This window comes from Grosmannia clavigera, assembly GCF_000143105.1.
Source record: "Grosmannia clavigera kw1407 unplaced genomic scaffold GCSC_179, whole genome shotgun sequence".
Lineage (NCBI taxonomy): Eukaryota > Fungi > Ascomycota > Sordariomycetes > Ophiostomatales > Ophiostomataceae > Leptographium > Leptographium clavigerum.
In genome coordinates, this window is record NW_014040759.1 from 924,036 (window position 1) to 951,782 (window position 27,747).

Genomic DNA, 27,747 nt, shown 5'->3' on the forward strand with positions numbered 1-27,747 from the left:
CGGGGAAGCGAGGGTCGATGGCTGCGAGAGGGAGCAGGACGAAGATGAGTGGTCGACATCAGAGGGCTACGTGCCTGGTCGTCTATGTGCGTCCATTCTTCGCTCGATGAAATAGCCGTGGTGACGGATGCATCGCGATGAGCCCTCCACAGCGATGACTTTGTAACAGACACTAACCAGCCTAGCGCCAAGCAGGCATCACGCATTTTCCGTGCTTGCGATCTGAAGTGTTAGAGCAGATCGGCAACTTCGGACCTTGAACTACGAAGAGGCATGTAGCCGCGAAGAGCGAGGTGCGCCACAAAAATAAAATTCAACGAGCATTCCAACGAGCCAGAACGCACGCCTTTGCATGCCGCTTCTGGTATGGCATACTATTTTTCCCGCCTCTGGGTGTCGAATGTGTGCATGCCGAAAATAGAGTGCCTAAGCCTAAGCAGCCTTGTTCCCCGCTGCTGCAAGCGGCAGCCACTTCGTCTGTTCGCCCGCATTGGGTGAGAATCCTGGCCAGTGAGCAAGGGAGGCCAACCCTCGTGGCTAGCGATAGGAGAACACGTCCCGGGCAGGACGAAGAGGAAGAGGGCGGACGGGCGAGGACGGCAAGCGGCATACTATGTAACTCTTGGAGGAAGATGTCCCACCTTTTACGAAGCGGGACCGGGCAGCCGGACCTCGCGATTTCGCAAGGTGACCTTGTTGCTATGCATCGTTTTGTTTAGATACCGTCTTTCGAAAATGCTACCCGTACGGAGTACAAATGGGTCGTCAGCTACTCACTCCAAATGCAAGGTGGAGTCGGACCCGAGAACTTCCGATGGCCAAGAGACAACAACTTTGCGAGTGCACTGGAGAAACGAGATGGCCTTTGTGTCTCACTAACTGTTGCCTAGCTAAGGGCCCGGCCCGATAAGCCGGGGGTCCTGGCCAGATACCAGCAAAAGTACTCGGTAATACATACGAGCAGACAGGACCCGGTGAGCAGTATCTTACATACTGCAATGTGAACCGATCCAGTATGCGTCTGCCACATGGGCGATACGTGCGAGTGCCACTTCGCCTCCATGCCGCTATCTTCGTCCTGGCAGCATGGCGTCTGCTGGCAACGGGAAACCAAGATTCTCGTTCTTCAGAGTGCGGCAATCAAATCCTGTCTTGCCGTGTCTTCGGCCTGCCTTTTTCATCTAGCTGCGATTTGGGTATAGCAGGCTGCAGCGCTGTCGGCCCGTTTAAAAGCCGACATTTTCCCCCGTTCCTTCCCTTGGCCCATACGGAGTATTTCGTATTGCCTGCTATTCGCCTTTGTGCCGCAAATAGGATGCACCGTTGCCCCACCACTTCTGTGCAGCATGCACGGTTTGGCGAGCTGCCGAACTGCCGTCTGTATGCTGGCGCTGGCACGCATCCGCTTCGAAAGAAAAAAAAAAGGTTGCATATGTCCATTCGCTCTATCATCTACACGTCTGGTGCAATGGCATGACCTGCTGACTCTAGTGATAAAAACAGGCAGTTCCAAGTGGCTGTGGTCGTATCATAAGCTTCTCATACCTGTTTCCTAACGAATTACCTCCCGGTCCCCCCTTTTCGCTGTTCCCATTTTCTCCATTTGCCATTTTCCGTGCTATCGGTCGTTTCTTTTTCTTCTTCTTCAGTTTCTCCAAAGCCGAACGGCCTTATCCTTGCCGCCGCTGGCAACACGCTGGCCATCCGGACTCCACTCCACTGCGTAGACCTCGTCCTCGTGGTGCGGCAGATCCGCTGCCAGCTTCGCTGCCCGCACATTCCACACTTTTACCGTGGCATCTTTGGATGCTGTGACCAACAGCCGCGAGTCGGCAGACCAGGAGCACTGGTAAACCGGCGCAACGTGGCCTCGTAATGTGCTCACAAAAGAGCCGTCCCTGGAAAGTTAGTTGCGGGGTATGTAAAAAGGAAGGAAAACGGAAGACCGAAGAGGGGTAGACGAGAACTGGGTAGGAACTAGAAGAGGTAAAGGAAAAAGGAGAAGGAAAAAAAAACAGTCATACTCACTTTGCGCGCCATATCTTGGTGTGATTGTCCCAGCCAGAGCTTGCGACAAAAAGTCCATCGGGCGAGAAGGTGACGTGGTTGATGGCCTTTTGGTGGCCGACCATGCGGGTAACGGGTTTGGTGGCCTGGTGCATGGGGTCCCAGAGGTACATGGTGAAGTCGTCCGAGGCAGAAGCGAGGCGCTCGCGCAGGGCGCCGTTGATGGTGGCGGCCTTCTCGAAGCGCTCACGAGCCTTTGCGCGCTTGGCCTCGTCGGTGGGCGGCACGACGCCCGTGTGGTCAAAGTAGCCGGTGCGCAGGACGAAGTCAGTCGAGAGGGCCAGATGGTTGACCCAGTGGGCATGTGCCTTGAGCTCGTGCACGAGGGTGCCGAGGCGGGCATTCCACACCCGCACCGTCTTGTCGTGGGACGCGCTGTAGAGGAGGCCGGTGCCACCCCATTTGACGCAGCTGACGCTGCCGCGATGTCCCGACAGCACGTACTGGCATCGGCCGGTGTTGGCCGCCCACACGCGCACGGTGCCGTCTTTGCTGGCGCTGGCCAGCTGGGGCCCGGGGCCGTTGGCATCGTAGTCGCTGCTGCGGTCGCCGGTGCTGTTGACCAGGTGCAGCGGCTCCCAAGCCACAGCCAAGACGGGCTTCGAATGACCTGTCAGCTCCTTGCCGGCCGGCTTGCCCGTCTCGGGGTCCCACACGATCACCGTACCGTCCATGCTGCACGTGGCTAGCCGACTGCCGTCGGGCGACCAAGCCACGGCCAACACCCAGCCGCGGTGCTGCTTCAGCGTGTGCCGCGGCGTGCCCGTGTCCGTGTCCCATATACGCGCCGTGCTGTCGCCCGAGCCGGTGGCCAGCCAGCGGCCCCGGCCTGCCGGGCTGAAGGATACGCACAGGATCGGCTGCCCGTGTCCCGGGATCCGGTGCGCCAGCCGCGTCACGCTCTGCACGCGGAAAACCGCCTGCGGCTCGGCCGCCAGCGTCACAGTCGTCTCAAACGGGTTCTCGATCCCGTGCGCCCGCAGCAGCCCGTACAGATCGGCCGGGTACTGGTCCACTATCACTGGCGGCTCGCTGCCCGGAATGTGGATGCGGAACCGGTACGGCTGAAACTCATCACTGTCGCGGCCCAGAAGCGTGTTCAGCAGCAGAGACACGTTCTTCTCCGTCGCGTCCGCCATGTTGACCTCGATCACGTCCGCCATCTGCTTGCCGTCTGCATCGACAAAACGGGCCTTGAACGAGCCATTGTCGGGCGGCAGGTTCGCCGTAATGTCCTGCTGCACTTTGGTGCGCTCTATATGCTCGCGGCGTTGCCGCTTCGGCGGTGGCGGCACGAGGGTCGCCATTTTGTTGTGAGGAGACGGGGAGGAGGGATGTAGGCGAACGGAATAACGGGTAGAGCAAAGATGAGGAGGCACGCAAAGCGAAACGAAGTCTTCACCAACTTTTTTTCTTATCGATTCTTATCGCCCTTATCTTATCTTGCCGCTACCCCGCTGCAATTTTGTACATTAAAAGGACGGAGTACGCTGTGCAGAGCAAATTTCAGACCAGTGGCGCTGGGCTGCGCCGCGCCACTAATCGCTTACGCCGCAGTTCCATGATGACTGATGGCGGCGTCCAAGATTTTTAAAAACAGGACAAAACAGGGAGATGCCATACATAGTATTCCATAAGGCGGTGTCGGGAAATCCACTTTGCTGTGGCTGTCGGGAACAGCGACACGTCCCAGCTGCTAGCCCCACTGTTCCCCAGTGGACGTAACCCTTGACGCTAAGCCTTCTCATGCCTGGTTGCATTTGTTCAATAAGCTTGCTTCGACGTGCCTGCAGCAGACGATCGCGATCTTGAGTGCCGGCCGTCTTGTAAGGTTTTTACTATGTAAGATAAAAGGTAACTCCTACGTCCAAGCGGTCGCGTATGCTGGAGGCAATAACCCAGAAATGAAAACAATGTCGAAACATTCCCTGCGTTTTTTTCACGCCTTGGCACCTGAACTGGCAGGTCCACAGGCCACAGGCCTCCAAATCCACCGTAGTTCTAAGAGTTTCTTAGCGTATGACTCGTTCACGCGGCTTACGTCCCTGGTTTTGCATTTCACCTCATTGTCGCCTCTTTTGATTGCGTCACGAGGCGCATTCGCTTTTTATGCAAGGTTCCCAATTGTGCTAAAAACAACGAGCGCATCGTCAACCGCCTACAAAAACGGGGCGTGTCTGTATTCTCAAGCAACACCAGCTTCACCGTCACATAAGCAAAAGCAGACGCATTCTCGACGCGTCTGAACTGTGAATTGTTCTTCTCATCGAGATGCGTATGTCTTTCTCTCCCCCATTTTCCCATCTCTACAATTCTTCAATGTCGCTGACCGTTTGGTTGAGCACCACCAATCAGACCGTATCCGTACCTGGGCTCACCAGAAAGCTCATGGCCCCGAGCCTCTTGTTGCCGAGAGTCGTCGCGCCGCAGCCACACGGACAAGACCAAACCAAGCTCCCCGTACAACTTCCAACTCCTCCAGGCCTGGAGACGACACCGTCAACGCACCTGTGATCCAAAATGACGCGGTTGAAGTATCTGTGGCTGAAAATGTCGGTGAGAAGCCACCGACAGCGAAGCCAGGCGTTTCCGTGAGGTTTTTTGTCACGGCAAAGGACATCCTCTGCTCCAGCATCATCAATGTCCTCCTCGTCTTCATTCCCATCGGTATCGCTGCACACTTTGCCAACTTGTCGGCGGGAATCATCTTTGCCATGAATGCCATCGCCATTATTCCGCTTGCGGGCCTGCTCAGTCACGCGACTGAGAGCGTGGCCAAGCGCATGGGTGATACCATAGGCGCATTGATGAACGTTACCTTTGGTAATGCGGTGGAATTAATCATCTTGTATGTCCTTGGCCCCTTGGATGTTTTGTCCACATAAATTCACCGGCTAACAGTTTGGCAGCATGTAAGGCATAAGCCCTTTTCTTCGTATTTTGCTATCGTCAGCGGTGGTCTAACAAGTATTGAATATCTACAGCATCGCTCTTGTGAAGGTAAGCTGTCGCTGTTGATTCTCATGTTATTCTTATCGCTAACCTATCAGAATGAAATTCGCATTGTCCAGGCATCGCTGGTTGGCTCGATCCTGGCCAATCTGCTCCTGATTCTCGGCATGTGCTTCCTTCTCGGTGGCCTTCGATACCGAGAGCAGGTGAGAAGTTTTCTTGCTCGCATGGAAATAGCTACTCTCTGACATACCGTTAGATATATAATAGCACTGTTACCCAGATGAGTGCATGTCTGCTCAGCTTGAGCGTCAGCAGCTTATTGCTTCCTGTATGGGCACTCTTGATCAGCCGCTGCCCTGCAATTTCACTAACGAATGTTAGACTGCCTTTCACGCATCCTTCAGCAACACCGCCAAAGCTGATATCAAGGTCGTCAAGGTTAGCCGAGGAACAAGCGTTGTGCTGTTGCTGGTCTACCTGCTATATTTGGTCTTTCAGCTCAACTCGCATGCCTACATGTACGAGTCGACACCGCTGGAGACCATCCAACGTGAATCTCTGCCGGGACCTGCCGCTGGCTATTTCAACTCTTCATCAAGCTCCGAATCTTCCTCATCCAGCTCTGACTCGGATTCCGACCAATCCCAAGGAACTGCGCGTCGCATTAAGCGAGTCATCAAAAAGGGCAGAAACAAGATTCACATGCGATCAGCGTCCACTGACGAGTCCGCAACATCGCCTATATCGCCAACTCCCATTGTGCCATTAGGCGAGACAGCCGCTGAGCCTTTCAGTTCTATCACGGACGAGAGTCAGCATCCTACAGCCGACGTTGACGTTGCGGACGACGAAGGGGACAACGAGCCGGAGAAAACCACTCGCCACAAACGGAAGCTGAAACATAAGAAGGAGAAGCGCAACACAGCCAAGCCTATACCAGATACCATCATTTCTAGCACGTCTACCAATCCGCCCACCAACGAAAGCCAGGTCCGCCGTGTGGACTTCGCTCTGGGTCCGAATACTGAAGCACAAACTGAACCGCGTTCAAAACCTTTCTCTCTGCTCACTCTTGCAAGCCCCTCTACTCTGTCAAAGACGCTATCGGTCACTGTTTTCAGTTCGCAACCACAAGGCGAAGATGGCGTCCAGGACCTATCTACGGCCAACACATCTCATGCCAGGACAGCGATTCCACAGCCGCATCTGCGGCGCACGGCCTCCTACCCTGCCGACAATCGCAGCCACAATGCTGGCCCGGGCTCGTTTCCGCCAATTGTCCCCATCATTGTCAATAGGACGCCAAAGACTGTTCTGGCCGGTGAAGAAGGAGAAGAAGAGGAAGACATTTCTCGAACTACTGCAGTTGTGTTACTGCTTGTGTCTACCGGCCTGGTTGCTCTCTGCGCAGAGTTCATGGTGGGCTCTATCGATGATCTGGTGAGCGACGAGTCCGGATTATCAGAAGCCTTTATTGGCCTGATCATCCTGCCCATCGTGGGCAATGCTGCCGAGCACGTCACCGGAGTCACTGTAGCGATGCGGAACAAAATGGATCTGGCCATGTCAGTTGCCTTGGGCTCGTCGATTCAGATCGCCTTGTTTGTTACGCCGATCGTCGTCATTCTCGGCTGGATCTTAGACAAGGATATGAGCCTGTATTTTACCCTGTTTGAGACGGTCAGCATGTTTGTCTCGGCTTTCATCGTCAACTTCCTTGTTCTCGATGGCCGCAGCAACTACTTGGAAGGTGCCCTGCTATGCGCTGCTTATGTCATAATAGCGGTTGTATCCTTCTTCTACCCCAACTCTGATGCAGCCAACGCGCTGGGCGGCGGCTCGTAAGAGTGTGGGACAATTTAAGTCATGGAGGTAATGAATGTTGGCGCAAGCTGCTACGATTGTTGTTCTTCGGTAATTGAGGTGGTAATAATTCCAGTCTTGTATGGAGTTTACAACAGAGATAACGAAATAATACACACTGAATGTACTCCGTACGCTGTACGGAGTAAAAATTGAGAGAGACGAAGAAATGCTAAAATGTGTTGAGTGCGGGAATGGAGCACACTGTGCGTTTTCCGGCTAGGGTTGGCCCTGCGCGTTCTGATTGGCCAGAATAGAGAAACGTGGGGAATAGCCCCAGTGAAATCTCTGCGCCACAGAATCAGTGTAATTGTGAAGGTTAAGGGAGGCTATACGTAGCGGTCATATAACGTGATGCACTGTGAGGAGCAGGAGGCTGAATAGGGTCTAGTGTGGGCGAAAGAGTGTTGTGTACTTTAGGAAGAAATAGATACATCGCGACCCTTCTGGGGATCCGTATTAATACTAGTGTCAGGCCCCGCTTTTGTGCCTTCTGACCAATTACAGGCCAGTACGGCCAAGTGGGGCGGAAGGGCCACAGTGTGGCGGATTCCAATGCTTGACACTCCCCCTGAATACGCCACGTAGGCGCACCGCGATGCACTGAAATCATCCTCGGCAGCCCTTTTCACGGCTGCCAGCCCATCAAGCGAGGCAACAGCCTCTCGAACGCTGCCTTAGGCAGCGCCTTCGTCATGATATCAGCGATCTGATCCTCAGACTTTACGTACCGTACCGTCAACAAGCCGCCTAGTACGCTTTCACGAAAGTAGTGCCACTTGACGTCGAAGTGCTTCGAACGCTCTCTGAATTCAGGCTTCTTCGTGATGCTGATCGCGGAGGTGTTGTCCACGAACATCTGGATGTCGGCTTGGAGGCCCATTTCGAGCATGAATTGCTCGATCCAGCGGGCCTGCGTTGTTGCGTAGTAGGCGGCGCCGTATTCAGCTTCACAGGTGGAGGTGCTGACGGTCGGGAGCTTCTTGGCTCTCCAAGAGACCGGCCCTCCTGAAATCCTGAAGACAAAGCCGTACGTGGAGTGACGATCAACTGGATCGTCGGCCCAGGACGCATCAACCCACCCTTCAACGCAAATGTGCCCCTTCGGAGGGGGCTTCTGACGGCGGTAGACTATCGCGTAGTCCTCCTTGCCTCGCAGGTAGCGAAGCGATCGCTTGGCTGACTTGGCATGCGTTTCCCTGGGTGATTTCATCACCTTTGAGTGCTGGTGTACAGTGAAGGAGATGTCTGGTCTCGTCATCACACCAGCGTAGATCAGCTTGCCGTTCACGTGCTGATATCGAAAGCTGTCTGCCAGGGGCTCATGCTCGTCAGGAGTCACCAGACTGGTGATCGGGGTCGCAACAGGGTGCGATTCGTTCATGCCCTCGCATTCGAGGAGGTCGCGAATGTACGCCGACTGGGAGAGGCTGATCTGAGTACCCCCCTCTGTGGTGGTGATCCCGATCTCGACGCCCAGTAACCATTCGGGCGTTGGTGTCATTTCTGTCTCTAGCAACTGACGCATACTGAGTTCGAACGAAGCGACGTCAGTTTCGGCTCCTCCATAGAGGGCATCGTCAACGTGCGTTACCACGGTCACGCCTTTGCCGTGATACGTGGCAGGGTTTGTCATGAAGGGCCTAAGCCCTGCTGATGCCATGGTTTCGCGCAGCTTCTTCTGCCAGACGTGGCCGGCTTGCTTTAAGCCGTACAACGCTCGTTGTAGCCAAATAACGCGATTTGGCGCCCAGTCAAGCCGGCGTGCCACTTCGGGTTTTTGTTCGAAGTACTGCTGAAACAGTTCTCCTTGTTCCATAAAGATATCTTCGTCCAGCAGTCCGTACAGGTAGGCAGCGATCACGTCGAATTGACGCAGGGTCCAGTCAAACTGGACAGCTAGTGCCACAAGCATGCGCCAGGAGTCTGATCGAGAAGTCGATGCGAAGGTTTCGTTATAGTCGAGGCCCTGCCTCTGCTGAAAGCCTCTGGCTACCAGCCTCGCCTTCTTCTTTATCTCTTCTCGATTCGGTCCTCGCTTTTGCTGCAGCACCCACCTGCTAGTGATCGTCTTCCTGCTTTTTGGTTGGTCCACAAACTTGAAGACGCCTCTTGCGATCAAGCTGTCTATCTCCCTGAACATGGCCTCACGCCATTGATCTGACTTGCTTCCTGACAGCGCCTCCTTCACAGTTGGCTTATCTTTTTCTGTGTTGTGCGCACTTGGTGCGCGCTGTGCAAGGTCTGCGCTGCCCACTTCCATCAGATTGCGCGCGGCCTGAGGCAGCACTGCGCGTTCGTGAATAGGAGTCAGATCTGAGATTGTGACGATCTCCCAAGGTCGATTCGGGATGCCAGCTTGGTCCCGCAAGGGCTCCTCAAAGTCTTCCAGATCGAAGATATTATCCGGATCATCGTCTGGATCAGGCTCCCCCTCGACGTCAGAGTCAGGTTCTGGGATGAAGACGTCGTGGTCCTGCGTTTTCTGATCGATCGTCACCTTCTTGGTGCGGCGCCAGACTCCCTTGGGCCAGGATTTGATCAAATCCACGTCTTCCACGATTTCTTCGAATATATGCACGTCTTTCGTAACGACGAGCTTACTGCGGAGGATGGCCCAACACCTGTATAGGTGAGTCCCTTCAAAGCCCACAAGCATGGCCTCTTCGCCTCGTGGTTCAAGCTTTGAATCGCCTGCCTTCTGGATGACTTGTTCAGGTTTTCGAATCACGGCTCTGGAGCCAATTGTGCGCAAGTGAGAGACGTCTAGTACGAAGTTTTCGTCCTTCTTTCGACCGTTGTTACGTCGCCACTGGACAATTGGCACCTCCCCTCTGAAGTTGGCCACATGGTTTCGAATGTAGGTTGCCGACTTGCAGACTTCTGGCCAGAGCATGGGGGGGATACGACCTTGGAGATGAAGCATTCTGGTGCGAATGATGACCTCCTTGACTGCCCTCTCAGCTCCTCCGTTCTCAGCTGAGTCGTACGGAGGGCTAGGGATCACCCTAATGCCTCTTGGCACGCAGTAGCGCTCGATGGCCGTGATGGCGATGTCTGTGCCGTTGTCGAGGTGAATTCGAACAGGCTTGTAGCCTAGTTCATTTGCGTTTCTTTCGAGCACCGCTTTGATCGCGGGCGGTGCTTCTGTTTTCTTTTTGTGCACTAGCACTTCGATCAAACCCGTGAATTCATCCTTAATGACGGTGATATACCTTGACCCGTCGTAGCCAACTTGCTTGAATTGGCCCAGGTCAACGTGATATACCTCTCCTGGTCTCTGTGCATGAATTTCGCGTCTGTCTTTTGGCTTGAAGTGCTTAGCCTTTGCTAGTTCGCAGGGGGTGCAAACTGGCTCAGTGTTTTCTGTGACGTTTTCTGGCTTCACAAGCCCTCCTTCTACCTGCTTCAACGTCTCTTTGAGCGCCCTCCAAGACGGGTGACCCATCCTTTGATGAATAAGGCGCAGTTTCTGGCGCTCGCTCAGAGACTGCGCATAGCTTTTGGGTCAAATTCGTCAAATTCGGGATCAGTCTTAGCATCCCGAACGGAGTCTTGGTGAAATTCCTGAGCCGCGCAATTCATCTCCTTTTGACTCTCCCCCTGCGCGGGAGGAGGCTTGTTCTGAATTGGCACGGAGAAGCCAGTCTTTTCGATGTCGAATTGGCAAAAGGCTGCCCCATCTGCGGCCACCAGCTTGGTGCCGTTGATGTAATTGCCCGCCTTGTAGAAGCGCAGGCCAGACATAATGTTTAAGGGGAAGCCTGGTACCAAGAAAACGTGGTTCAAGGTCGCTCTGTGTGCCGTGCCGTCTGGTCCTATCATCTGGAGCACCACTTGGCCCGCAGACTTAGTGATAACAGGGCCACCACCGGTGTGAATCGTGATCGTGGCGGTGTGCTCTGTACCAGGTTCGAACCAACCAGGGTTGTTGGTGATATGAATATCACCTCCTGTGTCAAACAGCCAGTCGTCTGTGTGGCTACCATGAAAGTTGTGGAAGGGGGCATAGTAGGCATAACCCTCCGTTGGTTGGGGGCACAGATCTAGGCCTTCGCAATTCGTTCGCGCATCTGGCGCGCAGCTATCGTCATCCGTGGTAACGATGCTGTTGTGTGACCCATGGCAGGGGTCCACGTTCACCGCTTCCTGCAGGTCATCGGTGATCGTGACTGCACCGAAATCGGGTGCCAGCATGAACGCGAGCACCTCGTCCGTGGGTCTGAACCGGACGTTAGTCATGAAGCTGACTGCTTTGCCAGAGGGTTCTTTCTCCAACATGTTGCTGGTTTTGCCTCCAGAGGCCCACTCAGGGCGAAGCTCTGGGTTCTTCTTCCAGCATTCAGTGATTGTATGCCCGGTGCGATCGCAGTGCGTGCATTTCGCGCCCTCTTGGCGTTTGCTAGGAGCCTTAGTTTTCGGGTTTTTGGTGCCACGACTGCCGTCTTTTTCCCTGGTTGTCTTGTTTTCGGTTTTAATCTTGTTAGTGCTGGTGCTGCTGCTGTTGCCGCTTTTGGCGTTTGGTGCAGCAAACGTCCGCTCCTTGCAGCGGTTGGTGACGAAAAGCTTTACCGCTGCGTAGACTTCGTTGTTGGCTATAGTGGTCCATCTGCTTCGCCAAAGGTCAAGCACTTCTGCGTTTAGGGCAGGGAACTTTCTGCAGATGCAGCTAATCAGATTCACGGCCTTTTGCTTGCCCGTAAGCGGCTCGACATAGGTATCGTAGCCGCGAATGATTTCTTCGATTCTGGTGAAGAAGTCCTCCATCTTTTCGCTATCGTACCAGCGCATCGTTGTCTGAAATTTGGTGCCATAATCAATGGCCAGATCAGCTTCCTGTGGTTTTAGGAGCTGTTTGAGCGTTTCGTAAATGATCTCAATGTCATTTCCTTCAGTCTGCTTAAGCAAGCCGTCGTCAACCCGTAGGGTTACGGCGTATTTGATCGATTGACGGTTGTTGGTAGCCATCTGCCTAACAGTAGTAAAATCGTCAATGCCTAGCAGGCTAAGGCCTTTAAATACGTTCTTCTCCCATTCATTCCAGTCTGCGCCGCTGGTAAGCGTTGGCACTTGCTTCGAGCAGTGGCTTACGAACAGCTTGATGCATGTCGGGTCGACCTGAATCGGATCAGGCGCCGCTGCACTGGCTTGTGACATGGTAGGAGATTCGGGTTTTGGTTCTGGATCGTGAAAAGATTCAGAGGTTCGTGACTGCTGATCAGGTTCTTCACCACCAGCGTCGTTTTCGTTGTTTGGAGTGTCTTCGTCAAGCTCAGCCCCGTGAATGCTATTTTCGTTAGCCACGTGAATGCTGCTTCCGATGCTTGATTCGGACTCAGCGTCTGATTCTGATTCAACGATCAGAGGTCTGCTGCTTAGTCTGCCACTGGGAGTTCTGTTCCAGCCAGGCGAGGTCATGAATATGACCTTGGTGATCTTGACAAGGTTCTTTTCGTCCGTCAGATCAGTGCCCAAAGCACTAGGTGCTTCACGAAGCGTATCGTAAAGGCTTTTCGGTTTATTTGTTCAGCTTCTCCCGGTCCTCTTGGGCCGGGCTCATAACCTGTGAAGGTTAAGGGAGGCTATACGTAGCGGTCATATAACGTGATGCACTGTGAGGAGCAGGAGGCTGAATAGGGTCTAGTGTGGGCGAAAGAGTGTTGTGTACTTTAGGAAGAAATAGATACATCGCGACCCTTCTGGGGATCCGTATTAATACTAGTGTCAGGCCCCGCTTTTGTGCCTTCTGACCAATTACAGGCCAGTACGGCCAAGTGGGGCGGAAGGGCCACAGTGTGGCGGATTCCAATGCTTGACAGTAATGTAGCTTTTTCTTCCCTAGTACAACACGCAGATCACCACCTTCATGCAGGCAGACCCATACAGTGCCTTCCCCTTCCCCTGTCATTAGCTAAGTTGTGACAAAATGTGATCAATGCGCTGAACGCTTCCTATGGCTTTTGCAACACTGAGCTCCACTCTCTTATTGGCTTAATGATCAGGACTTGCCGCAAAACGTCAACAAGTCAAATTGGCTCAATGGTCTAGTGGTATGATTCGCGCTTCGGGTAATTCCCTTTACATAAAATGTAAAATGTGCGAGGTCTCGGGTTCGATCCCCGATTGAGCCCAATACTTTTGTTTTCTTTTGCTTGAAAAGCAAATTCGCAATCTTCGTACTTGCCGTCCTTTTTTTGTGCTCTGTTTGGCTTTCTACACTTCTGCTTGCTCGTTAGTGCTGTCTGTTATCATGCATGGTTCGTTCTTCCTTACACTCTTTTGATCGTGGGCCTATTCATTATGAAAGTCCGCTATCTGCTCTTGTATTTATCGTAGTGTCTTCTGGTATGTGATATGAGAGTTGAACTGTTTGAGCCCATCGTGCTTTCCCACTTGGGAAAAAAGAGACTGGCATTTGTCACGCATATAGACATGCTATACCTTCCTCGAAGCTTCATCTTTTTCGAAGATGTGAGTTAACTGTCCCATTCTGCCCTTGCGTTGATTTTGACTTCCATCGATCTGCCGTTGAGAATCCTCAGTATGAACTCGTTGGCACCTGTCCCGGGGGATACGCCACAGCTGTCCGTGCGCCAGCTTGGTACATCTTCCAAATCTCGACAGCATGCAACATTGCGACGAACAGGGGCCTCTGAAGGTCAATCCAAAAGTGTTGGGACTCAACGGCCGCCGTTCTCCATCGGCCCACAAGAGAACCGCGGCGTTATCTGTGCCGTTTGCGATTCACACAATTTAGGACGCTCTATCGGCCTCGCCTTCATCAACATCCCCATTGCGGAAGCGGTCATCACCGACGTAAGTGACACACAGTTCTATCCGAAAACAGTTCACAAGATTCAAATGATGGAGGCTTCTACAATCTTAATGCCTGTCATAACCTCGACCGATCCGGGACTGGCTCTTCGTTCCCATATTGACGAAGAGATGCGCGGTATACCGATAGTCCACACCCCCAAGACGGACTGGTCCAAAGCTGCGGGATTGAAATGTATCCAGGACGTGGCTTTCAAGTTAGATCTTCCTGCAATTGAGTTTGCCCTGGAGGAGAGCTATTACGCCGTTTGTGCATTTTCCGCGGTAAGAGAGCTATGGGGACAAGAAAGTTGTTTGTGAAAATTGCCGGCTGCAGCATGATTAACAAGACAATTCAAGGCTATGAAATATGTCCACGACGAGTTTGGTTTTACCTTTGACAAGCATTCCGTCCGAATCAAGTACCAACCACCAGCCAACGTGATGATGATCAGCCTCCCAACAATCCAGTCCTTGGAGCTTCTGGAGAATGCGCAGCATTCTCGCTCAAAAGACTGCCTCTTTGGTCTTTTGAACAAGACACTGACGCCGATGGGATCGCGAATTTTGAGGAACAACATAATTCAGCCATCAACACAATCCTGCATCCTTTCCCGACGATTTGCAGCTGTGGGTGAACTATCCACGGAGGACAACTCGTTCTTTGAAATACAATCCGGTAAATGAACACCTCCAGCTCCTACATATGCCTCTCAAGCTGATTACCAGCTCTTGGCGTATTGAAACCCCTCGGTGATATTGAGCAATTGATTACAAAGGTATGTCTGGCATCCAGTTTAAGAATAAATTCTCTTTTCTGACCTAATTGGTTACATTAGTTGGTCATTCTTCCAAAAGATGGATCTGTGTATGAATCCGAGCAGGCGGTCAACAACATCCTCAGACTGAAGACGTTTCTCGTTGCTGTGCCAGATTTTTTTCGGTCGATGGTAGAGGCAAGCTCTGAGCTTTTGGTCGGAATCCGTGAGAGTTGCAGGCCTGAGCCGGCAGAGGAGATAATGCAGCTTATCGACTGCACTATTGACCACAACGCTTCGTATGCCACAAAGCCTCTCGAGCTGCGAAACCAGCGAGTGCACACTGTGAAAGTAGGTTCTACAGTTAAGAGCGGATGCGCACACACTGACATCACTGCAGCATGAGGTATCAGCTAGCCTGGACATTCAGAGAAAACTTTACGAAGACTTCACACGAAAGGCTCATGACTATGCAAAAAACCTCGAAGGTGAGCCGAAACTATGCCCATTGTGATAGACACTCATTAATACGTCCCAAAGGAGAGCTCAGAGTAAAGGTCTCATTGAAGTACTCTGACGCTCGAAGGTTCTATTTGCGAGTCCAAGCAAAGGACTTTGGCCGTCACGGCCCCCCGGCAGTCCTTATCAACAAAACTCGATCAAAAGACAGTATTGACTGTCAGACTCTGAAGCTGGTCCAATACAATGAACAGATAAATCGAGCAGTCAAAGAAGCAATAAGTGAAAGTGACGAAGTGATCAAACAATTACTGTTGAGCATTCGACCGCATGTTCATATTCTGTACAAGTACTGCGAGAGCATTGCACTTGTTGACATGCTGGCATCGTTTGCCAGCCTTGCCAGAATCTACAATTACGTTCAACCGGAGATTCAAGATACGGTGTTTAGTTTGACCGAAGTACGACATCCTATTCTTGACTTTGTAAGTCAGACACTTCTGGCGATTCATCACAAAGCTTCAGCAGAGCGATTTTTTGAGGCCTAACTGATTAACAGCATGGCGTCAATAATTGTGTCCCAAACGACTACTTCATCACGGAAGAGAGCAGGTTTCAGATTATCACCGGACAGAATATGAGTGGCAAGAGCACATATATCCGGGCGATTGCCTTGGTTCATATTATGGCGCAGATAGGATGCTTTGTTCCTGCAGAGACGGCGCGACTACCAATACTACACAGTCTCTTCGCCCGGGTCTCTACAGATGATATACTCGAGGCAAGCCTGTCTACATTTTCCGTCGAGATGAGAGAGATGGCATTTATTTTGAGGTTCGTTACAGTGCCGAGGAACACGACGAGGGGTTATAGAGCACTAACGGAGGTCGGTGGAAACTTCAGAAATGTGAACAACAAAAGCCTTGTGCTTGTTGACGAGCTTGGGAGGGCGACGAGCACGCGGGATGGGTTGGCCATTGCAGCAGCTATATCAGAGGCCCTTCTTCAGAGCGGAGCAACGGTGTATTTCGCGACACACTTTTCTGAACTGGGTAACAATCCGACAGAGTCCGACCGCATCAGTGTCCAGGATTACTGACAGATTGGGGTTTCTAGCAAAGGGCCTTGCAAGCCGTATTGGGGTCACAAACCGACACATGAAGACAGAGACACAGGCGGGACTAAGCGGAGCTGCCAATATTCCTACTACCAAGATGCTGTATCGAGTGTACGATGGGCCCGAGCGGGAGGAGAGCTACGGCATTTCTCTCGCGCGGGCGATTGGGTTTCCGGGCGCTTTTATCGCAAAGGCAGAGTCTGTTGCGGGCGAGCTCCGACAACAAGCGCGGGCAAATCGTACGGACGAGCACGAGCTACAAGAGGCGAGACGGCAAAAGTTGGTGACGGAGCTTGTGAGGCAGCTGAGATTGGGGCATCGCAGCCAGGCCGACGATGAAGAGTTATGGAGGTATTTGCAACAGGTCAACGATAAATTTTGGTCAAACATGTTTGCCTCGGAAAATGTTGAAGAGCTTGAAGGAAGCGGGGATGACGAGATTGACTACGGCCATTCAGCTGAAGACGAGCTGGAGTATTTTGAACAAAGGCATAGCGAGATGACGTACTGAAAGTAGGGCAAAGAACGAATATTATGAAGACGTGAAATGGCATTCTATGTGGTATATGGGAAGCAAAGGTCTGGCGGCATAGTTTAGATACAGTTGAGGCCACAGAACAGATAACGATGATTAGACTGATTGCGCGAGCAGATTGTGTGCAAAGGGACAGTGCGTATAAAGATTCCAGATCAAAGGCTGGCCGATTCGTCCGCGGGGGCCAAGTTGTCGCGCCAGATGTGGGTGTCGCCGAGGCTGAAGGAGCTTGAGGCGCTGCGGTCAAGCGTGCGACCGGGAGGGACGACGCTGGGTCCAGTGTTGGGGGCGGACTGGGGGTCGAGGCTATTGGGGCTGTCGGAGTTGTCAAAAGGGGACTCATTGCTGTCGTCGTCTGAGACGGGGATGAGGGGAGGAGGATCGTGGTAGATCCAAGGTTGTTCGAGGCTGTATGATTAGCGGAGAAAGGAAGAAAGGAGAAAAGAGGGAGAAAAGAGGGAGAGAAGAGGGAGGGAGGGAGGGAGGAAGAAAAAGGAGAGAAGAAGAAAACAAACGAAACAAAAAAGAAAGAATAAACTAAAGGAGGAAACTCACGGAACGACCAGACTTGGGTTCACAAAGCCGGTGCTCTTGTCGCGGGCGTCGTTGAGGGTGCTGGTGCGGCGCAGACGGCGACGACGGGCAAAGGTGAGGTTGCCGAGGCCGCTGTGCAGTTCGTCGTCGGAGAGGGGGGAGGCATCGCCGTCACGGCGGACGCTGAGCAGGGCGATATTGCGGGTCAGCGGCTCAAAGTGGGCGCGGAAGTAGTACATGTACCAGACGGTGAAAACGAAGAGCGGGATGACGAGGGTAGCCTGGACAAAGGCCTTGTTGGCGCCGAGATAGCCGGACATGGTGAGGTGGAAGACAGCGAGGCCGAGGAGGATGCGGTAGCAGATGATGCGCCAGGCGCCTCCGGTGGCGTGCTGGGGCTGGTCCATGGCGTAGAGCAGCTGGTACTTGTACGTGAGGGCGCCGAGAGCGAAGTAGATGGAGCCAAGGGCGAGGCCGAGAAAGCCGCGCGGCAGGACAGAGTAGACGAGGCAGAGGATGAAGACGAGCATAGCGGTCGGCAGGTAGAAGCCGTAGGAAAAGGTCGGCGGCGTGTTGACGAGGCGGGCAAGATCGCGGGGCGTGCGGGCAGCTAGACGGGCGATGGGGTAGAGGGCGATGGAACCGAACTCGAGTAGGCGCAACGGGAAGAGACCGAGGCTCTGCAGCATGATGAAGTTGAGGTAGAAAATGCTGAGGCGCTGGACCTCGCGGGCGAGGGCGTAGGCGATGTAGGTGGTGTCGTGCAGGCTGTCACGAAGGACGGCCCAAATGCCGGTAGCCGTGCCGAAAACGGTGAAGACGAGGAAAATGTTGAAGAAGGTGAAGAAGAAGTTCTTGCTGATGATCGACAGCTCGACGTCGCCGCGGCTCAACATGCCCTGGCGGTACGAGAGGAACTCATACAGGTACGGCACGGCCACATTGAGCAGCGAGACGACAGCGGTGGGCAGGCCGGTCTGCACGAGCGCCTTGGTGATGCCGTGTCGCGCCAGCATGTGAGCCAGGGCCGGTGCCCACTTCTGGATGGTGCAGAGGCTGAGCAGCGAGGCTAGCGACGCCACAGGCACCAGCCACACAATCGACAGGATCGTGATGAAGATGGTGATGGCCCATGCGTGCAGCCTGCGCTGCGTCCGGGTGGCGTACGTATTGGGCCAGATAATGTCGGACGGTGAAGGTGCCATGCGGGCCAGCAGCTCGCCTGGTCGCGGGTCCAGCAGTGCCTGGATGGCCATCTGACAGGCGGCCACCGAGTCCATCGTGACAAAGGCCAGCTCTGTGGCCTCGTACTCCTGGCGCCGGGCCGCGCAGATCTGCTCGTCCAGCAGCCGCAGCTTCTCGCCGTAATAGTCGAGCGCGTCTGTCTTGCGATTCTGCAGGTGCATCACGCCATACCAGATCCGTACTTGCGGCCGTTTGCGCAGCAGCGGCTGGTTCTCGACGTTGTCGTCGCTGTTGCTCAGCAGCGCGTCTGTGTCGGCAGGCAGTAGGCCCTCCTCCTCGTCGTCGCGCCGCACCACACCAGCCGGTGCACGTTCCGGCTTCTGTGCCAGGTACGAAGCCCAGGTCTCCTCCAGCGTCTGCAGCAGCTGCCGGCGGTCGGCCACGAGGGCATCCAGGGCCCCCCACTTGCGGCACACGGTGACGCTGTCGACGCGGCCAATCTCGAGCTTCTCGACCAGGGTCTTGATCTTGTCCTCGGACCGGAACTCCTTGGGGATACCGGTCAGGCGGAACGTGCGGTCGGTCACGGTGGCCTGCGAGCCGAGGTACTCCTGGCGGACCTTGATGACGCGGAAGGTCTCGCGGCTCATGAAGTAGTAGGTCAGGAAGGTAAAGAAGTAGATGAAGACGAGGTAGGCCCAGAGGTGACCCTTGGCCCGGTTCCAGCTGTCGTCCTCGTCCGGGTCGTCGTCGACGGCCGAGGTGACCATTGTGACTGCCGTCGTCTCGTCGACAAAGTGCCGGTTGATCGGCTCCAGCACGACGGCGGCAAAGAAGAACATGACGGTAAACAGCTTCAGGCTCATCTTGAAAAAGGCCAGGAAGACAAAGGCGTCGAGACCGGCCGAGGCCAGCACCTGGTCCTCGGTGATGTTATACAGCACCGGCAGCCAGCCGAAGAACGAATCGGGCAGCACGGGCAGCGCGGCCGAGGCGTGGACCGTCTGCCGCCGGGCGGCGTACAGCGATTTCCATCGTGGCCGGAGAATCTGTGTGGAGACGGAGGCGAAAAGTCAGAACAACAGCACGGCACATGCCAATTGGGCACCAGGCCGGAGACCGCCTCTTCCAGGCAACACAGCTTGCCACTCACGCAGAAGGAGAAGAAGCCAAAGAGACCGAGGGCGAGCGAGATGACCAGCTGCACCTGAATGTCCTTGTTGCCGGGCGCGACGTAGATGTCACCGGGACACTCGTCTGTTTGGTTGGAGTCCATGGTCCGGTGCGTGCATTGGGCGTCCAGTCCATCGATGTTAGATTGAGAATGGGCATCGACCCGTAAACAAGGCGATTTTAGCTTTTGCCTTGGCAGTGACGTTGCGTGGCTGACGCCACAGGTCACGGGACAGTGGGGCGGTACGACTTGATTCAGCCACGTGATGCTGCTACAGGGTAGTCTGCGCATGTACGGAGTATTGATAGCGCTTTACGTACAGAGTACGGAGTATATCTCTTAGTTCTCCCCTCGCTTGTCCTTGCTCCTCCCCCTAAATTCTGACTGGCAAGGAGTCCTGCCGGACGTACGGGACGTGGGCACGGACCAAAACGTTCTTGCAGGGCCGTGCGAGCAGAAAGTCGTCGAGATTCTGTAGGGTACCAGCGGCGATCTCGGTGAGGGCTTCCTCGGTAAAGAAGGCCTGGTGGCCGCAGACGATGACGTTGGGAAAGGTCATGAGGCGCATGAGCTGGTCGTCGTCGATGATGTCGCCCGAGTGATCGTCGTAGAAGAGGCTGCCCTCGCTCTCGTAGACGTCGAGGGCGAGCCCGCCGAGGCGGTGTTCCTTGAGGGCGGCGATGACGGCGCGGGTGTCAATGAGGCCACCGCGGGACGTGTTGACGAGCAGGGCGCCGGGTTTGGCGTGGGCGAGGGCGTCAGCGTTGATCAGGTGACGGGTCGACTCGGTGAGAGGACAGTGAAGACTGATGAAGTCGCAGTGGGGGAGGAGGGCGGCGATGGAGGGGAGGAAGTTGGGGGTGGCTGGATGAAGGAGGGAGTTTTTAGAGCTGTCGGAGTTCTCAGGGGTTCCGACAGAATCTTGGACAGACTTCTCTCCAGAGGTTGTCCCCGCCAACGCCGCAAACTCTGCCTGGGCCTCGTCGCTTGCGTGCGGATCAAACGCCAGCACGCGGCAGCCATAGCCACAACGAAGAATACGGGCAGCAGCCATGCCGATGCGACCGACGCCGACGATGCCGACCGTCTTGCCGTGCAGCGTGCGGCCGAGCAGGCCATCGAGGCTGAAGTTGCCCTCGCGCACGCGGTTGTAGGCCCGGTGTGTCTGACGGTTGAGCGTCTGTAGCAGCGCCACGCTGAACTCGGCCACGGCCTCGGGCGAGTAGCTCGGCACGCTGGCCACAAACAGGCCGAGTCGCTCGGCTGCCGCCAGGTCCACGTTGTTGTAGCCGGCGCAGCGCAGCAGCACCGCCCCGACACCCTCGGCCGCCAGCGCCTCCAGCACGGCCACGCCCAGGCCGTCGTTGACAAACGCGCACACAGCCGTGGCCCCGCGTGCGAGCGGGACCGTGTCGGTGCTGAGGGCAAAGTCGTGAAAGGCCAGGGCGACGTCGCCTGCGTTGGAGGTCGTCGCCTGGCGATGGGCCAGCGCGGTCCTGAGGTACTTCTTGTCGTACGGCTTGGCCGAGAAGACGGCCACGTTGACGGGAGCCATGGGTCGTGTTGAGTGTGATTAGTGGTGGTGGGAAGAGTGAGCAACGACAGAAAAGGATGCTTTCACCCGTTGTCTTCCGCTTGCTGTCGCAGCGTCTTGGCCATACTAAGCAGCCGGCTGGCCTCAGCTAGCTCTGTCTCACCCCGTCAGCCACCTGTCAGCCATTGTGACGGCCCAACGGTCGCAGTGCGCCGCCAAGACCGAGGTGGCCGATATGTTGTCTTGTGCGCAGCGGAATGCTGGAGGAACCCGACTGCAAAACAGCGGGGAAACCAGAAGGTCAAGAGCGGCGCCTAGCACGCTTACGACGCATTGAACGTCTATTTCTGTAGTCGGTCGACGTGCTGCTCATGTCTTCAGTGCCAAGACGAGAAAGCGATGAAAAGGGCGGCCCACTTTCTGATGGCCGTTTCGGCTTGTTTCACGCAGGCGGTGAATTACGGTAAAAATAGCCCCCCCCCGCGCTGTTTGGCTGCTGGAGAGCCGCCAAGACACTCTGTAATCTTGGCTGTTACAGGGGCGTGCTCTGATCTGCGTCGGCTTCCAGCAATCACTGTCGTACCCCAGACTCAGACGGCAGTTGATACAGTTGTGGTCTTGGCTGTCACAGTGAGACCTGATTGCTGCAAATGCTGCCTCTTGGCCGACAGGTTTTGTATTTGATGTCGACTTTTGTCTTGTTTCCGAACGTCGTTCTTTGTCTTCAGAGTAGAGCTCTTGTTTAGACTTGGCAGCAGGACTGCCTTTAATTCTTGTTTCTTTTGTCATCTGTTTACATTGTACCCTCTCATACAGCCGGCTGTCTTGAGCTACTTTGACTTCTGCTCTCTTTACATCACCATCTACAACAATGGGGTAAGTAAACGGACCGCCAACTTACGAAGCCCAACTAACATACTTGTAGCGTTCTACACAGGCGAAAAGCACGCCAGGGCATTCCTGACGACTTGGTTATCGAGATCCGAGATGCAGCGCCGGACGTTGACAGCTTGGATAGTGCTAGCAGTACCGACAGCGTCGATAGTGTCAGCAGTATGAGCAGTGTCGGCAGCATTGATAGCCCAAACAATGCCGAAGGGACCAACAGCACGACAGCGTCACTGTTGACCCGTCGGTCTCGGCTGCTGGGCCGGATGGCCTCTCGTCTACGTATCGACACGAGGCAGACAGTCTCTCCATCCAGTCAATCCAGCTCCAGCAGTCCAGGAGTTGCTGGTCTTCCCAGCCCGAAAAGTCCAATCACGCCCACGCTTGGAGCAACCGATAAAAGCTCACCTCCCACCTCTCCAGTCTCACCAGCGTCACCCACAGAAGTCGTCTTACTACCAACAGCAGCTCCTGTGACGGCAACACAGACTCGTCCCCCTGCCACAACAATATCTGCCTCGAATATTTCACCCCCTCTACCTGCCTTGCCAGCAATCACGTCCTCTATAGGCACTACAGCCACCACATCTACGACACCTGCCACGTCAACGGTGTCTACTACGTCCATCGCATCTTCTTCTACAGCAGCCAAATCTAAAAAAACTTCGTTTGTCACATCAACACGCCCAGCCTCATCTTCTACTGGGGTTCGTCAGATCACAGTGCTTCCACTTTTTGGAGATGACACTGCCGCTACAACCACGCTGCAAGCTATTCCATCTGCCACCGCCACGAATGATACCTTGACCAATAAGGCCAAACAGTCCGACTCTGGTCAAGTCGGTGTGCATATTGCCCTTCCCGTCGTGTGTGAGTACAGCCAAAGATAACGTATATTTGGCACCTTGCTGACGCCATCAGTGTCTGTCGGCGTGACGGGTGCCCTGCTCTTCTTCCTGTGGCGATGGTACAAGAGGTGCCACCCCGACAAGAGCAGCGGTATCGACCAGGCTACTCTCGCCGGAGGCGCTGCTCCCATGGGACAACATGACCAGACACGCTTCCGCAGCGACGAAAGCGTCATGGCCGATCTCATGGACGCTGCATATGCCGCTGAGAATGGCGGCTTGCGGAATAGCCAGATGACCAGGCCCAGGCCCAATGGGGTTTTCGCAGACGAAAAGATGACGGCCAGACATCAGATACGCCAGATGGACGGCCCGCAGGCATCACTCTCGCCCAGGACCCGTGGGCCTGTATTCAGCTGGTTGGGTGGCGTGCGATCAGGGGCCCCGACAGTTCGAGGCAGTGTGGCCGTGCCGCAAAGTGTTGTCTCGTCCGACCGGTCTACCATTGCGGCCTGGCCTCGCAATCTGGAACCGACGAACTACCCAATCAGATATATGGAGCAAGAGAGAATACGGCCCTCCTCGCCAGCCCAGACGGCCATCACACAAAATGCGAGTGCCCATACCGAAAGCAGTTGGAACACTTGGGGCGTCGAGCAGTATAGACCATCTGAGAAGAAAAAAGGGCTCCTGGGAAGGCTGAAGGCAGGCCTGACTGGCTCACTGTGAGAGGGAGTTTGAACATGGCCCGAGGTAGCTGCCTTACATTGCTTATATCCCTACGCCTTTGGCAGACGTATTGTATCGTACAACAGTAGAGTTTTGCTTATAAACACAAAGATCTACCATAGATGAGAAAAACCATCAGGAATGAAAGTGCATCTTCATACGGCATCTTCCGGCTTATGATTCCCGAGACGAGATTACGCTCTTCGAACTACGTATTCATCTTCTTCCGTTGCTGTTGTTGCCTGGACACCACCATGCAACAAGATGCCGCAGGACTCCCACGTAGGCAGGTGTCTGATATGCCGTGATTCACTGGACGTTCTTGATGTGGAGAACCCTCTGTACGGAGTAGTTTGTGCTCCATGTGAAATAAGTGTCTGTTCACCCCTTTGGGCCGACTTTTTTATTGATGCTTTAGTTTCTCGCGGTCCGTTCCTTGAAATTGCCTCCACCATGATCTTCTATTTTTGGCTAGCTGACGACGAGGTTCCATGGGTGCGCTCGCCGTGTTTTGCGATCTGTCTTGTTGGTCTTGACCATGATCTTCACACAGCCCGCCGACTTCTCCACTGGCATCGCAGAGATCAACCCTGCCCCAATGGCCATACCCATGACGCCCAACTTCTCTTCGACCACGCCGAGCTCATCTCCCACCTCGTCCTTAGCGAGCCCATCCGCAACCTCCTCCGCCCTGCAGCGCTGTTCTCGTGAGGACCGGACCTTGTTCGTTCCGATGTTCACATCGTTTCTTCTAGATAAAGTGTACCTGGTCACTCGTGATATTCTATCTCTTCTAGGCAGGCCTTCTAACATGGATGCTGAAATTTGGTAAACATACTTCAGTAACATAGCATGTCCGCCAAATCACACCCCTCGACGCCTGTCTCCCCATCCTCGGACACTGACACTACTCGTACGAGTACGCCGGATCAAGAACAAAGCCAGATTAGCTTTGAGGAAGAATCCACAACGGTTGCGAACTACGGAGTAATCGATCCCCCCTCGTAAACCGATGCTCCACGCAAGAAATTGTTACAGGGATATCTACCTAACCGCTGTAGGAAATCCTCCGATGTGGATTCCGGGAAAAACGGGTCAACCGGTCATTCAAGTTGACAAATACAGATATGCAACTGGCCGGTGCCTGGCCGTGGAAACGACAACGGGCACACAAAGCGCGTCCCACACTGCAAGGGCATAGAAAACATGTACTGCACAGAAAATCAGAGGCGCACCACTGTGTGCAAGCTGCTACGAAATATACGTCGTAAGATATCTCCTCATAATGAGGGTCGTGATCTTAGTGGAGTTAGGATCTGTCAATGACTCAATCTGTTTGAGATAACCGTTCAAAAAAGGAAGGTCGGAGAGACCGGAAGTCCAATGGTAAGATACAAGCGGAAACCGCTGATATTGAGCCGCACAAAGCAGGCAGCAATGAGGGACAACAGTGAGAGGCGCAACCAACTTGCACGTACACAACTTGCCTGATTAATCCCTTTATATCAAATCCACACCCATGTAACACAGCTGATGATGTGCTCAAAGAAGGCTGCCACAAATTAAAATCCAGTCAGTTTCCACCAAGTTGGCAGATTATTTCCCATTCTAGCTCGGAAGCTGCAACTTCCAATGACTACAGCTAACCACGCATGGAAATTGGACAACAGCGGCCGCGGCCCCCTCCGTGTGCCCGGTTTTGGCGGGATTCCCATCGATTACCAGCTGCCCGTCGACGAACGTTTTGCCCATGGCTTCCGGGAATGACGCCAGAGTCCCCCCGTGACCGCCCAAGAGCTAGCAATGGTGGCCGTCATGGACCGGTTGACACACAAGCTAACGTGGTTCGAGGACGTCTTTGACAACACGATTGTCGCGCAATGGCGTGAAGAGCTGGACCGGGATCACTTCATCGCGAGCCCCCGGCTGATGAAAGGCAAGACCTGGGACTGGTGCGTGCAGGAGCTCCGCGACAAAGCCGTCTACTACAAGGAGCATCAGCATATACGCGTGCTGGATACCGGTCCTTGTGTCTGCAAGGTCGATAATGCTAGGCTCCAGCCCCTCGGTGCGTTACTCCGGCGGGCTGCTAACCCGCTAATCGACGTACAAAGCAAATCAACAGCGCCAAGAACGGTGAGAGTGGCTTGAGAATAGCCAGATGAAGCAGTTTCGACAGGAAGCGGGCGGATGTATTGATGCGGATGCAAAAGCAGGTGTGGAAGCATGTGTGGATGCAGGTGTGAACGCACAGCCAAACATGGGACTGTACGCTCAAGCCAACGACCACGAGCCAAGTTGGTTCGCCACAGAAAAAAGAGAAGAAAGAGAAGAAGCTAGCCATATGACTACGGGCGAGCAGATTGAAATCAACAACGAGCAGGAGTTCGAGGACGAGCATCAAGCAGAGGACCAAAATCTCGCATTGGACCAGAACACGGCATATACTCTTTCATATGACGAAGAGATGGACAAATTAACCGATGTTACAGCTGATTCAGACTGGGACTGGAAGAGCCAGGCATGGCAGCCGAACAAAGGCAGCATACTCAACATCGCTGGGTCCGCTCACATGATTTCCACCCTCGTCGATCCGCTGCTATTTCCGCTGGTGTACGGTAAAACTGATGTTTTACAACATGGGGGCACTGTCCCTCTTAGCAATGTACTGGCATCATATGGCGCCACACAAACCGCACCGCAGCCCATGGCGGGCGAAACCCTCCAGGCTACATGTCCCTGGAGTCGAAAATATCAGAGTCTTCCGTGCGAGGTCGCATTTGATAACGACAGCGGCGATAGCAACAATAACAAAGTCAAAATCACATCATACATCAATGGACTTCACTCCAACCACGCAGGGATGTACCTGGCCATCGAACGGGTGCTCGCATGCGTCATACAGCCCTGGAATGACTGTCTTGTCCGTGGAGACCGCGACATGGTCGACCGTTGCAACCTGGGCCAGCTAGGACCTATCCCGGCTCGCATCATCACATACGGTATGGAATGGGAAAATGAACTACCCGATTGGGCGACTGCGTTCCGGATTCCGACTAAAGGCAGGAAACAGGAATACTTTGAAAACCAGAAGATACTGCAACGCCTACCAAAGGACGTCAGGAAGAGGAAATGGGAAGACGACGGCCTAGCATTTGAATTTGCCGACGTCATTAATAAAGAACACCGGACTCTGCCACCACGAGACTCGGACCCGTGGCGGCGAGCCAGAGAATATCTCGAGAGGCCCGAGCAGAACCTCAATACGGACGAAACCACCTGCGTAAATCAAGTCACCATGCCCCCTAACGACTGGGTCATAGGGGACGAAAGAACGTGGGATCTCTGCGAGAAGACCGAGCGACTGATCTGCTACAGGCATCCCGAACCGGGAACGGCTTTCAACTACGAAGAGTGGAAGATGGGCCGCCATAATAGCCGGCCAATCGTAGACAAGGCAGTTCCAGAACCGAGGCAAATTACAGAACGCTTCCGGTGCCCGCCGTTTACCCCGCCACACATGCGTTATTTGGTAGCGTTGCAAGACCACTTCCGGGACCAGGGCCTGCAAGTGCTAGCCGAGACCAGTAGCATCGAGCTTACACCGGAGGCACCGGCCTATGCACCGCACGCGGCCGCTCGAGCGGAAGTGTATGCCGCGAGGACTGCTAAAAAAATTGCAATGGCCTTGTCTGAGTGTAAACCTATATACCCGATAAGACAACCAGACAAAGATGGCTGGCAACTGTCCGGCCAGCTGAATGAGCACATTGCTGCTGTTGCCGTATTCGTATTTGATGTTGTAGAGAACATCACCGAGCCTCGCCTGGCCTTTCGCCAGAGAACGTCTTTAGACTATTCGCTCCACCGATACGACGAGTTTTATCAGCCGCCGGCTAATGCTTCGAAAGACTATAACGCTTGGGCTGACGGGCCAGCCCATATGATGGGCAAAGGATAGGAAGCCGGGGCTTTGGCCGAGATACTCGGCGTCGTGCCGCTTCTTTCAATATCCCTATCAGCACATCGGTTCCGTGGCCACGCCGCAGAATCGCTTGGTGGCATTTCCAAATGTTTTAGAGCACCGCATTGACCCCTTCCGCTTAGTCGATGACACAAAGCCTGGGCACTTTCGCTGGCTAACACTGTACCTGGCCGACCCACACTACCGTGTGTGCTCAACCCGCAATGTGCCCACCCACAGCAGCACGACTGGTGGGCGTGAGCTGTCAGCCACGAACTTGCGGTGACGGCCGGGCTGTCACAGAAAATCATCAATCAAATCATG

The 27,747-nt window shown here is 54.3% G+C and overlaps 8 protein-coding genes across 8 annotated transcripts; 5 read left to right on the plus strand and 3 right to left on the minus strand.

Moving 5' to 3' along the window:
* Positions 1-1,645: 1,645 nt before the first annotated feature.
* Positions 1,646-3,374, minus strand: CMQ_34 (WD repeat protein; the record flags this gene model as incomplete). The annotated part of the gene is made up of 2 exons (XM_014313973.1): positions 1,646-1,898; positions 2,029-3,374. 2 exons carry the CDS (start codon positions 3,372-3,374, stop codon positions 1,646-1,648), a joined length of 1,599 nt encoding a protein of 532 aa, XP_014169448.1.
* Positions 3,375-4,338: 964 nt separating this feature from the next.
* Positions 4,339-6,867, plus strand: CMQ_316 (sodium/calcium exchanger protein; the record flags this gene model as incomplete). Its single annotated transcript, XM_014313938.1, has 5 exons — positions 4,339-4,342; positions 4,423-4,915; positions 5,052-5,067; positions 5,118-5,225; positions 5,404-6,867. The coding sequence occupies 5 exons, from the start codon at positions 4,339-4,341 to the stop codon at positions 6,865-6,867; spliced, it is 2,085 nt and encodes a 694-aa protein (XP_014169413.1).
* Positions 6,868-13,428: 6,561 nt separating this feature from the next.
* Positions 13,429-16,014, plus strand: CMQ_240 (DNA mismatch repair protein; the record flags this gene model as incomplete). Its single annotated transcript, XM_014313862.1, has 4 exons — positions 13,429-13,983; positions 14,059-14,328; positions 15,266-15,400; positions 15,475-16,014. 4 exons carry the CDS (start codon positions 13,429-13,431, stop codon positions 16,012-16,014), a joined length of 1,500 nt encoding a protein of 499 aa, XP_014169337.1.
* A 58-nt stretch (positions 16,015-16,072) lies between these two features.
* Positions 16,073-16,543, plus strand: CMQ_93 (DNA mismatch repair protein; the record flags this gene model as incomplete). Its single annotated transcript, XM_014314032.1, has 1 exon — positions 16,073-16,543. One exon carries the CDS (start codon positions 16,073-16,075, stop codon positions 16,541-16,543), a length of 471 nt encoding a protein of 156 aa, XP_014169507.1.
* A 179-nt stretch (positions 16,544-16,722) lies between these two features.
* CMQ_319 (duf221 domain protein) lies at positions 16,723-21,015 on the minus strand (the record flags this gene model as incomplete). Its single annotated transcript, XM_014313692.1, has 4 exons — positions 16,723-16,975; positions 17,123-19,335; positions 19,440-19,743; positions 19,871-21,015. The coding sequence occupies 4 exons, from the start codon at positions 21,013-21,015 to the stop codon at positions 16,723-16,725; spliced, it is 3,915 nt and encodes a 1,304-aa protein (XP_014169167.1).
* An 850-nt stretch (positions 21,016-21,865) lies between these two features.
* On the plus strand, positions 21,866-23,459 carry CMQ_44 (uncharacterized protein; the record flags this gene model as incomplete). Its single annotated transcript, XM_014313983.1, has 4 exons — positions 21,866-21,870; positions 21,932-22,125; positions 22,654-22,752; positions 22,804-23,459. 4 exons carry the CDS (start codon positions 21,866-21,868, stop codon positions 23,457-23,459), a joined length of 954 nt encoding a protein of 317 aa, XP_014169458.1.
* Positions 23,460-23,930: 471 nt separating this feature from the next.
* On the minus strand, positions 23,931-24,272 carry CMQ_190 (uncharacterized protein; the record flags this gene model as incomplete). The annotated part of the gene is made up of 1 exon (XM_014313812.1): positions 23,931-24,272. The coding sequence occupies one exon, from the start codon at positions 24,270-24,272 to the stop codon at positions 23,931-23,933; it is 342 nt and encodes a 113-aa protein (XP_014169287.1).
* A 990-nt stretch (positions 24,273-25,262) lies between these two features.
* CMQ_214 (uncharacterized protein) lies at positions 25,263-27,420 on the plus strand (the record flags this gene model as incomplete). Its single annotated transcript, XM_014313836.1, has 3 exons — positions 25,263-25,469; positions 25,574-25,595; positions 25,676-27,420. 3 exons carry the CDS (start codon positions 25,263-25,265, stop codon positions 27,418-27,420), a joined length of 1,974 nt encoding a protein of 657 aa, XP_014169311.1.
* Positions 27,421-27,747: the final 327 nt, after the last annotated feature.